Raw genomic sequence first — 11,334 nt, 5'->3', positions numbered from 1 at the left:
CTATTGAATTGAGATGTGAAGCATTAAATTATGAATGTGACTATTATGGATCAAGCCAAGTGCAATAAAGATAATTCGCTTTGAATATTGATTAGAAAACCGGTATTGCAGCATTGAAAATGAAAAGGAAGCACGATATCCCTAAACATAAACAAAGAGTCCAAAGCAAACGAAGAACTTGAAAGAAAGTGGCACTTCACGTGTTTATGCTATGCAGAACCTGGTTTCGCATATTTAATTAACGAATGAATTAAGAGCAAGTGTGTGATCCTTGAAAGCTACGTTGTGAGCAATTAGAAGCAAGCAAATTAATAAATTACAGGTTCCAATGCCAACTAAGTACGCGCCTCTATTTCATTAAATCTAAATACGTCATTTTTAACTCCACAGACAAAAGATTAATTTCACGCGGAGTTAAGCTTCATTTAAAGGTATTAACTGTTATAAAGTGAGAGGAAGAAGGGAAGTATCGTCCTCATCTCTTGAGAAATGGATCGGGATTATGATATGAGGCAGCATTCCCTCCTGAAAGTTCCCGGGGCCAAGCTCCGCCTGATGTGCAGCTATGGAGGCAATATCATGCCACGCCCCCGCCCCCACAACAACCACGACTCTCTCTACTACGTGGGCGGCGACACCCGCATGGTGGCTGTGGAGCGTAACACCTCCCTGAAGGACCTCTGTGCTGGCCTCTCCAACACCCTTCTCCATGGACGTCCCTTCACCCTCAAGTACCAGCTCCCCGAGGAGCAACTTGACAACCTCATCACCGTGGCCACCGATGACGACCTCCAGAACATGATCCAAGAGTATGACCGCTTGGCTTCTTTCTCTCCTCCTCTGCGTCTCAGGGTCTTCCTCTTTGTCTCGAAACTAGACACGGCGGTTTCCATGGGTGCACTCCTGGACGATGCCAAGTCCGAGACGTGGTTCGTGGACGCTCTCAACAACTCGGGGATGATGAATAATATATCTCGTGTTGTTTCTGATTCTGCTGCTGTTGATGAATGCCTCCTCAGCCTTGCTGATGAAGTCCCAGTCCCACATAAAACGGAGCAGGAAGTTAATAAGCAGCATTTGGGTGATGGCAGCAGCAAGGTGATGGACGAGCATTTTGCACAACTCACGCTTGGTTTGCCTTCTCCTGATTCTGTTGCAAGGTATATATACTATATATTTTCATTGATTCTTGATTATTTTTGCTAATGATGTTTTAAACAAAGAAACTTGTTGGGTGTTGTTTGGCAGTGATAGCAGCATTGCATCTGCAGCAAGTTGTTCAATCTCAAAGGGGCAGGGGTTTTATTATCAAGAACAACAAGTGGATCCAAATCAGAATCAGCAGCAGCAATTTGTGTACATCCAACCCCACACTCACAACACTGGACATGGACATGGACATGGACATGGACAACTGACAATACCATCCTACCACAACACAGTGTATGTAGTGCCAGTTGACATTTCACAAGTGGCAACTAATTACCCAACTATGCTAACTACCCCAACCAATGTACCTGACATGCCTTCAACTCATCCTGCATTTCTTCAAACACCTTCCAATCAATATCAGCAACAACGCTATGTGCCTTTGCCTCATCATCCAACTGCAGTTGCCACAACCAATTATGGGGGTGGACCTAAGCAAGACCAGCAACTAGTATATTACACACAAACGCAAACCCAGCAGCAGCAATCCAGTGCTCCACAACCCCTTCAGTACCAATCCATGATCCCAGCAGCCAAAGAGTTCCCTCTGTGATATATACTAAGTATGAACCGCATTTTGTTGATTTTGTACTCCGACAATAAATAAGGATCACGTCCCCTCTTGCTTTCTTTCCTAGTATGCAAGATCATGCATGTTGTATGCAAATCCTGCTTAATTAATTTTCAGGTTTTAATCTATGGTTAAATTTGAGTTGACAGTTCCAATCACCAAAAGTTAAATTTGATGAGCTAGCACCAATTTTGCATGTGGTTTCTTGTCAGGTATTGACGGCAATCAAGATTCATGGGTTGCTCTGACATACATTTATTTAGTTGTTATTGGAATGGAAAGAATCTATGAACGTGCATGTGTGGGCGAGAAGTTTTATGCAGATCGACTGAAACTGTGGTCTGGTAATAATGGAAGAAATAGTGTCATTAGGGGAACATGGTACAAACGACCCTCTGTTTTTTCGTTCGCCATAAATAAACATTCGACTTTTATTATGCCCAAAATTAAACAAAATAATTTAGTCCATAGATCATTTTTATCTCGCTCTTATCAATAATTTAAAAAATTAGCCTTTTTTTTATATAATTTTGATTTTACATTAATAAATGGGCAAATGATCCATATATAGTGTGGTAAAATTTACATGATTTCACCAAAGAAATAATCGTTACAAGGTTCCACCAAGAGGACATTTTTATGTAATTTGAATTAAAGCAATTCGAATTACCCACTATGTTACTAATTCGAATCACGTTAATTCGAATTACTCTATGTATAATTCGAAATATGCTGTTTTGAATTATAAAGGGTCAGACGTGTATAAATATGGTGTGAACGTGAATGCCTCTCATTAGAGTGACAAAATGGCTAGTGACGAGAGTTTTGTAGTGTTGGTAAATTACAGATGATCAATTAAGAGAAAAACACGATCTGATGTAAAGTTCATTGATAAAAATCATCTCAATATTTTTATGAGATCCACGACGAGATATGATGACTTTGTGAATTCTATACTATAGATATTTGGGCTGCAAGGCATGAAATGGGTTCAAAAATTATTCTATCGCATTCCAATCTCAGTGCTGTAAGAAATCGTGAAGTACGATTGTTTCACCATAGGGAGTGATGAGAATTTGCATGTCCTGTTCCATTGTCGTTAGCAGTTTTCCGAGGTTAGGACACCTGAGCTGTTGGTAATATTAGTTGATGTGGTATCTAGCTCGGGGGTTCGAACCAGAATACCCACACTATAGGAACGATAGCTGGTTCTAGCTCGAGACCTGTTGGTGCATCTTCGTCCGTCCCAGTGAATGAACCTCCGGACAAACCTGTCGCCTCCCCGTCGTTCGCTGTTGATCTCAACTGTAGTGGAGGCGGAGAGGTTGGTATCGTAGATAGGGTGCCGACTTCTTTACAATGTGGGGCACCAGTTGGTATGGGTGATGCATTGCTGGATGATGATGACGATGATGATGTGGAGTCGGATCTCATTGCTAATGACAGTAGCGATGAGATTGCAGCGAGTAATCCAGTTGGGGCTGGCGGTGGTTCTGGCTCTGGGACATAGCAGTACCCTCCGCACTTTTCATCTTTGGACTTGGATGCCATGAAACAGGAGGGGGTTCCTGGGGAGCCTATTGGATTTGGTACTAGAGATGCCCAGGGGACTGGTAGTCTTACTGAGTTTTAGGTTGGTCAGCAATTTCAGGATAAAGAAGAGGTTGTGTTAAGTGTGAAGACTTATAGTATTCGACGCGGGGTACAGTACAAAGTGGTGGAGTCCGACTATCGCCGGTATGTAGGAAAGTGTTCTGAGTTTGGAAACGGGTGCACATGGTTAATTAAGTTAAGTCTCCGGCAGCACAAGGCTATTTGGGAGGCAAAACGGTACAACGGACCTCATACATGTCTCGCGACGTCCATCTCGAGCGACCACAGGAGTTTGGACTATCATGTGATCTCGACTTTCATCATGCCAATGGTTAGAGCTGATGCATCCGTTTGCATCAAGGTACTGCTAAATGCAACGGAGGCACACTTTGGGTTCAGGCCGACTTATAGGAGGGTTTGGTTGGTGAAGCAGAAGACCGTCACCCATATCTACGGTGATTGGGATGAGTCATACAACGAGCTGTCGCAGTGGGTCTTAGGAGTTCAAATGACGATGTCTGGTAGTGTTGTAGTGCTGAGGACAAGTCCTGTTCCAGTACCTCAAAGCAAACACTACCTAACGGAATAAAAACTTACGTATACAAACCCAAAGACATTAATGAGGGTATCGGGTAAACAACGACGTTAATGAACGGGACTGGTGGTCAAAGGAGCAATGATAGCAAGAGATCGGAGGCGACGATGGTGTTCGGGATTAGAGAGATCAACGCCGGTGAAGGGGCTGATTGGGTCAACAACGGCAACGCTGAAAGAGGTTGGGAGAGAAGCTGGTGCGGCAGGGATGGAGAACTGTGGTGTTCTTCTAAATCTCATCGGCTGTCTCCGGTGATGACAGTGAGTAATGATCATGGAGGTGAGAGGAACTGGTATGGACATCAGAATCATGGTTATAGTAAAATTAGGAGTATCCGTCTATAATGTGAATGAGTTTAGGTGCTAATTCTAATTTATCAAAATTTAAAATCTGTTAATAATTATTTAATTAGTTAAAAATCTAAATTTTAATTTTAATTTTACATTTTTTTTAAACTATTGTTCAAGTTGTTTCACAATATGCATTATTTACCTATCCTTTCTTAACATTAATACATTATAGAATTGGCCAATACTAAAAATTAAATGAAGACGTATAACTAGAATTATGATCAATCAAATCATCCTCTAACATGATTAAAAAGTCAACGTGAACTAAAAAAAGACCTCGTGTTCGGTAAGAACATCATCCTCTTCCAATGCTTTCTTTTCCTAACTTACGACGATCTGATTTGATTGATAGATAGATTTGGATGCAAGTGTAAAATCAGATTTAACAGAGAAACAGAAGAAATGAGTGGTGGTGGTCCAATACTTCCGGTATCGGTCGCCTCCAGAAACATGTTAGACTCACATTGATTTTCTACACACCATTTCTTGGGCACTTGGTTCTCTGCTTTCTTTTTTCAACTTCAAATTCAACCATGGCCACCGCCACCAAACTCTTCGCACCTATTCTCACTTTCCAAGTCCTTCCATCTCTGATCTCTCAACACAGGAAGACCCTTCAAGTTTCACGCTGTTTATCCGAGGACAACAACCTTCGAGTGGTCTTCGCCGCCGGAGGCACCGGCAGCCACGTGTACCCTGCAGTGGCCATCGCGGATGAACTCAAACTTGCCAACCCTTCAACGGAGTTCCTCTTCATTGGCACTCCAAACAGCGTGGAAAGCGCTGCAGTGCCTTCTGCAGGGTACAGCTTCGCCTCGGTGCCTTCGGTGAGGTTGAGTCGCCCCTTCATCGCCCCTCACAACCTCTTCTTCTTCCCTTACCGTTTATTAAGAGCCCTCATCCATTGCTTTCACCGTTTGCGTGATTTCAACCCCCATATCGTTGTTGGAACTGGCGGCCATGTCTCTTTCCCTGTTTGCATTGCCGCCAAGTTAAAAGGGATAAAGCTTGTGATCCATGAACAGAACTCTGCTGCTGGTTTGGCCAACTCTGTTCTTGCCCTGTTTGCTGATGCCATCTTCGTGGCTTTCAACTCAACTGCTGATAGCTTCCCGAGGGAGAAGTGCGTGGTGTGTGGGAATCCGGTGAGGTTGTCGCTGAGGAACAAAGTTTCAAAGGCGGCGGCAAGGTCGCATTTCTTTCCAGGGTATGGGAAGACGAGTGAGTGTAAAGCAAAGGTTTTGGTGGTTCTTGGAGGGTCTTATGGCGCAAATGCTGTCAACATCGCAATGCTGAATTTGTATTATCAGATGCTGAGGCAGAATAGTTGCTTGTACATTATATGGCAAACTGGGGTCGAATCATATGATGAAATGGACAGTCTTGTTAAGAATCATCCCCGCTTGTATATGGCACCGTAAGTCTTTGATCCTAAGCCTTGAAATATTCAACAAATTATACATGTGATTGTTTCTCTTTTGATGTAGGTTTATGCATTGTATGGATATGGCGTATGCAGCTGCAGACTTGATTGTTTCAAGAGCAGGTGCAATGACTTGCTATGAAATATTGGCTACTGGAAAACCCTCTATCCTGGTACTTATCATTGTCATGCTCGAGTGCAAAGTTAAATTTTTAATTTTAGATTAAATTTTTTGCAGGTCAACAATCCTTTTTAATTTCTATTTGCAGATACCATCACCACATTTATCTGAGGGGAATCAGTTCAAGAATGCTTCGTTGATGGCAGACTTAGCTGGTGTCAAAGTTATTACTGAGGATGAGCTTGACTCAAGTACACTAGCAATTGCAATTGAACAGATTTTAAGTATGTTGACCTTACACGGTTACAAGTAATCTTGTGAAAATTAAATTATGCAAACAAAAATATTTGTTTTCTAACTTGTTCAAAAAGGTTAGGGCTCTATTCAAGGCCCCATGCCGTGATGCACACTTCTATCATTGTAGACTACATTAACCGACTACCAAGGAAATTAATAATGTTATCTTTGGGAACAAGTTCAAGCATTCTTTCACCCCAACCATCTTCTAACTTGACTTCTCTGTTACTCTAAACTCTACTCATTAGTCACTAGCAAAGGCTGCAGTAATAATTACTTGGGGGGTTTTCCCACTTCACTTTCATACATTATTTATTTGTGATAGTTTGCTTTCTGCATATTGTTTTGCAGTTTGATTCTTATTATACCCTTGCTGTTGAAATTATTGAATTTTCTACTAATGTGCCACCATTTATAATTTAACATCTTGACAACTTCCACTTGTTAGTTGCATGTTCATAAATAATTGTAAAATTCAGCACTCACCACTTTCATTAAGACTTTGTGATCAAGCTGAATGTAATCGAATGTTGTACCTTGAAGAAGAGACATATAACCTCTTTCTTTGCTTGGACATTTGTTATGGTTGATAGGGGATGAGAAGAAAATGAAAGATATGTCAGAGAGGGCACTCAAAGCTGCAAATGACAATGCCTCTGCTGAGATTGCGAAACACATTCTAGCTCTTGTAAATCAATCAACAAAAAAGGAAGAATTGGCTGCAAACTAGGATCTTAGTAGTTTGCTGGTTGAAATAAGTTCAGGCTTAACACTGAGCACTGCAAGTGAAAAAGTCCTCTCCTTCACTTGCAACACTTGATAACATGAATTGTTAGAACTTCCTCTCCTCAATTGCTTTCCATATGGGAGAAGAATGTTGAAAGTTGAAACTATACTTTTGCTTCAAAAGACTTTTCAGATTGTAAAAAACCTAGGTCAGGTATATTACTATATTTAACAGTTCACATCAGATATTAGTCCTAAGATGACTTGTATTCAGTCCATGTGGCTATTACATCTGTTGAAGATTTCAGAGTGACCAAACGTGTGGTTTCAATCATTTTTGCAACCATAAAAGAATTAAGTTCTTTTTCTTTTCTTTTCTCCATATCTTTTATCATTTCAAAGCTGATATTGCCATTTGGCAACACCATTTGAGGCCTTAAAAAAAATCAAAAAGAAAACTTGACAAATTATGCAGCGTTTGTTTTGAGATATAGAATTACATTACAGTGTAATCGCGCAATGTATGAAGATACGGGGTTTTGCCATGAACACACGCTACTGGGAATATTTCAATTAAAAAACAACGTAAGATCCGAAATAGGCATGCAGTCAAAGTCAAAGACAGGCATCCCAAAACTAAGGTATAAGCACCCAGCTTTATCAGAAAAGACACAAACTCCATTGACCAAAAAAATGGAAAAACTCAGAGTAATCTACTCACAAGCAAGGGTCACTCGAGTATAATATTATGCAAAGATCTCATGCAATCTAGAAACCTTCACACAATCACATATATTGCCGACTCCTCACAAAGGAGATTAATGTTCAAAAAAGATTGACAGAAACAAATGAAAATCGTTGTTTATATTGGATTGGATTGGATATGAAGACTATACACCAATTTAATGATGAAAAGATGCAACTTTCAAAAAAATAACCATGAGGGTGTGTGTGTCCTTCAATTGTTGCGAGCCACAACTTGTTGCTTACACACTGGACAGAAATTCTTGTGAGCAACCCATTGTTTTATACAGTGGAAGTGATAGCTGTGCTCACAATGTAACCTCCCCAATTCATCAGCAGCTTCATACTCCTCCTGCACTCAAATGCAAAGATTATAGACATAGTTAATCACCATGCATACAAGTACTTGTTTTGATGATGACCTACCTGGCAAATGGTACACGTTTTATCTACTTGATGGTTTGATGCATCATCTGAAATTTGAAGCTTAGTTTTCCTTATGTTGCCACCCATCTCATTTTCTTTAAGTCCAGTGTTGACATAACCAATTCTCTCACCGAGCTCAAGCAATTGCTATGAAGCAGAAAACAGGAATGAGGAGATGCATGTTTTGAATAGAAATAGAAATAGAAAAGAAAAAGAAAAACAAGTTACTTCATAGGACATGTTATCAACATCAAGTCTCAAATCTCTGAATTGATCGTGTGAGTATCTACTCCCCATGATTATACCTCCTTGAAGCATCATAATCTTGCAACAATCACAATATTAGCACCATATATACATACCACTCTGATCCACTTGAATTCAGTAACAACTAACAAACCTACCTCAGGAAAAGCATCGGTGGAAGGATCTGGAAGATGGCGATAGTATGCGAACTCGGAGGAGGCAGAGCGCGGAGTGAAGACGTCGCTAGGATCAGTGTCGAGAAGCGAGATGGTTTCTGGGTTCACACTGCGCCTTCCCAAACAAGAAGATGAACGCTGCCAAATTATTATTATTATTATATTATTTAGAAATGAGTTAACAAGATAAGCAGTTATGAGCGATAAACGCGCAATTAGTTACGGTGATTCACTACTACTACTAATACTACTACCCCTTTATTCGGATATAATCTAAACTAAATCTAATGAAAAAGATAATCTTTTATGCATATGCATGTACCTGTCTGTGATTGATTTTGTGAACATCAATTTTGGGTCGTGAAGAAGAAGAGGCATTCTTCCTGGAAGTGCCAACAACACAATCGGCAGAGAACCCTATTCCGTGTGCGGTGCCACACCACACATCTTGAAAATCCACATCCACGCCATTATTGCTGCAGCTTCCCTTGCTGCTTCTCTTGTGCTTCTTCTTTCTCACCTTCTTTCCTTCCCATTCCGCCGAGTTTCGAATCACCGCCGGCACCGATACCTCCTGCGGCGCCCCCGCCGTGCACCCCAGCCCCCTCAACGTCGCTGCTGCTGAAAAGTTGCTCTTTTTCCTGCTCTGTGACCCGCCATCATTGCTGTTGTTGGAGAATGTGGAGAGGAGCATGGAGGAAATGGTGGACTTGCACCTTGTGGATTGAATTTGTGGCCTTGGATCTGTTTCTTCTGCAATGATGTGGTTGCGCTGGCTCAATTGGTTTCTGGGTCTTCTCCATTTGATGTGTTCTGCCACTGTTGTTGGTGCCTCTGTTGTAACAACACGCATGTTTGAGAGAGAGAGAGAGAGAGAGAGAGAATGAAATGGAAGACGCAATGTTAAGGAGGGAATGGGACTTGGGATTATGCAAAGAATATATTTTGATTGATAATTTAATTATAATAATTCAAATATGTGGGGTGGGGTTTTCTTCTTCTTCTGGGGTTGTTAGGTGGGCTCTGATTTGTCTTGTTGCTGGGTTTGTGGGCATATGCCATTCAATCAGTAGCCTCTGCCTCTGGAATCTATGACTTACTTTTCCCCTCTTTTTGTGCTTTTTAAGCTAAGCTGATTGATGCTACTCATCAAAAGATAAAGTTCAATAAACTCCCTTTAATTTCCTCTCTCTTTCTCCTTCACTCTCACTCCACACTCTTCCTTTTCTTAACTTTCCATCATTTAATTACTACATAATAAAAGTTAAAAACTTCAGTTTATATTAGTGAAAGAGGTTCACAAATCCTATACAGACAGGTGTACTGGGATTATTATAGATTTATAGCATCATTAATTGCCATCCCCTGTATAGAAATGTACAAGTAGCAGTAGTAGTTGTAGCATCATGTGAGGAGTCTTGAATATTGATCCAAGGAATGTCTTGCTTGTAAAGCATCCTTGGATCCTTTCAGTAAGTAAGGCCATGCAGACAAATTTTTGTTCTTCTTTGTATGGTCTCCATTCTTAAGGCCCAATGCATGGCTGGAAACATTGTTTATTACCTCTCTTCTCTTCTCTTGTATTGAATTGAATTGTGGCGTATTTTTGGATTCCAATGAAATGAAAATAGTTGACTCTTCGCCCCATCAGGGCAAACTCAATAAAATAATATAATAATACTATAGTTCTTAAAATGAAGACATGTGACTATATGGTAAGTCTTAGAATATAATATATTTTATCCAATGATATATTTTCCTTCTTGGTGCAAATGACATGTATATGTTATTAGTTATTACTTATTACAGCTACTCTTCCTTTGATTTTTCTGCACCTCTGATACACAAAATGACCCTTGACCCAAATGATGGTACATTGCAATATTATAATGTGAAATCTATGAAAGTTTATCCTCCCAAGAGTTCAAAAGTCCATGGAATGTAGTGACTTATAAATTAAAATAACCTCGTAATTTCCAACAGAAAAACTGTAAATAAAATGGGGTTGTAAAGAAGTTGAGAGCAAAAGCAAAAGACAAATAACGAATGGTCCTTTGCAATTTTATCTCTATCCTAGACCGGATCTATGGGATATTTAGGGTACATTGTACCATTAATGTTGGACCACACGGACTTAGTTATGACTTATGAGAGACAATAGAATAATAACTAGGCCAGAGAGGTAGAATGAGCCATATTTGCTTCTTCAATAAGTAAATTTTGTTATTAATGCCTAGGCTTAGCATCTTGTTTTATTGTGGTTGCTTGGCCAGTGCAAGCAATAAATAAAAGCAACTTTTTTGGTTAACCATTAATTTCCTGCACTGCACAAATGAAATGACAACTACATTCAATTCAATTTTTCTCTTACGGTAACTTGTTGCTTCTTTTCTAACAGAGTGGTAATTCAATATGGCTAAATTCATGCATATACGAGTCATATTGTCATGCCATCTCAGTATACATGTTGATAATTATGCTTAATTAAAGGAATCCAACACAGTGATTAGTGGCCTCCAACTATATATTAACTTTGCTATCTAATACCATGATTATTATTCATCCGCTCCATAAGATTATGGTGGCCACCGTGCCGAAAGTTGGACCATCATCTTCGTATCTTTTATGATGTTTCATTCTTACATTAAATATGAAACAGTATCATTATGTACGTAGTTCATGATGCAGGGTACCTGCAATTAAGGAGAACGTTCTCCTCAAGAATTAAATTAAATTAAATTAAATCAAATAAATACATATACATGCATGATGCATGTCCCATGCACCTTTTTCTTTTAATCTCAAATAGTACATACAAATTATGTTAATATTCTGATTCCTTATGCGTCAATTATTA

The 11,334-nt window shown here is 39.9% G+C and overlaps 3 protein-coding genes across 4 annotated transcripts; 2 read left to right on the top strand and 1 right to left on the bottom strand.

The window, feature by feature from the left end:
- Nucleotides 1-363: 363 nt before the first annotated feature.
- LOC112783394 (uncharacterized) lies at nt 364-1,944 on the top strand. The gene is made up of 2 exons (XM_025826330.3): nt 364-1,160; nt 1,249-1,944. Exons 1-2 carry the CDS (start codon nt 490-492, stop codon nt 1,760-1,762), a joined length of 1,185 nt encoding a protein of 394 aa, XP_025682115.1. The 5' UTR covers nt 364-489; the 3' UTR covers nt 1,763-1,944.
- Nucleotides 1,945-4,520: 2,576 nt separating this feature from the next.
- On the top strand, nt 4,521-7,258 carry LOC112792056 (uncharacterized). Of its 2 annotated transcripts, none has more exons than XR_003197331.3 (4): nt 4,521-5,735; nt 5,806-5,864; nt 5,980-6,146; nt 6,753-7,258. XR_003197331.3 is itself a non-coding variant. In XM_025835140.2 (4 exons), the coding sequence occupies exons 1-4, from the start codon at nt 4,852-4,854 to the stop codon at nt 6,887-6,889; spliced, it is 1,266 nt and encodes a 421-aa protein (XP_025690925.1). In that variant the 5' UTR covers nt 4,521-4,851; the 3' UTR covers nt 6,890-7,258. The 2 variants fall into 2 exon arrangements, 1 of the variants encoding a protein (XP_025690925.1); XM_025835140.2 differs by having other exon boundaries at nt 5,806-5,914; nt 6,011-6,146.
- A 283-nt stretch (nt 7,259-7,541) lies between these two features.
- Nucleotides 7,542-10,179, bottom strand: LOC112792058 (uncharacterized). Its single transcript, XM_025835141.3, has 5 exons — nt 8,800-10,179; nt 8,460-8,615; nt 8,284-8,379; nt 8,056-8,202; nt 7,542-7,981 (listed from the first exon to the last, which is right to left on the bottom strand). Exons 1-5 carry the CDS (start codon nt 9,328-9,330, stop codon nt 7,844-7,846), a joined length of 1,068 nt encoding a protein of 355 aa, XP_025690926.1. The 5' UTR covers nt 9,331-10,179; the 3' UTR covers nt 7,542-7,843.
- Between the last annotated feature and the right edge of the window lie 1,155 nt (nt 10,180-11,334).

This window comes from Arachis hypogaea, chromosome 13, assembly GCF_003086295.3.
Source record: "Arachis hypogaea cultivar Tifrunner chromosome 13, arahy.Tifrunner.gnm2.J5K5, whole genome shotgun sequence".
Lineage (NCBI taxonomy): Eukaryota > Viridiplantae > Streptophyta > Magnoliopsida > Fabales > Fabaceae > Arachis > Arachis hypogaea.
The sequence above is the reverse complement of the archived record's forward strand: the minus strand, read 5'-3'. Positions and strand labels throughout refer to the sequence as shown.

Coding starts and splice junctions, on each gene's coding strand:
- LOC112792056 (XM_025835140.2), top strand. CDS start 4,852: ATGGCCACCGCCACCAAACTCTTCGCACCTATTCTCACTTTCCAAGTC. Junction 5,736..5,805: donor CCCCGCTTGTATATGGCACC/GTAAGTCTTTGA, acceptor CTTTTGATGTAG/GTTTATGCATTGTATGGATA. Junction 5,915..6,010: donor CTGGAAAACCCTCTATCCTG/GTACTTATCATT, acceptor TTCTATTTGCAG/ATACCATCACCACATTTATC.
- LOC112792058 (XM_025835141.3), bottom strand. CDS start 9,330: ATGCGTGTTGTTACAACAGAGGCACCAACAACAGTGGCAGAACACATC. Junction 8,616..8,799: donor ACAAAATCAATCACAGACAG/GTACATGCATAT, acceptor ATAATTTGGCAG/CGTTCATCTTCTTGTTTGGG. Junction 8,203..8,283: donor TTGATAACATGTCCTATGAA/GTAACTTGTTTT, acceptor TCTGCTTCATAG/CAATTGCTTGAGCTCGGTGA.
- LOC112783394 (XM_025826330.3), top strand. CDS start 490: ATGGATCGGGATTATGATATGAGGCAGCATTCCCTCCTGAAAGTTCCC. Junction 1,161..1,248: donor TCTCCTGATTCTGTTGCAAG/GTATATATACTA, acceptor GTTGTTTGGCAG/TGATAGCAGCATTGCATCTG.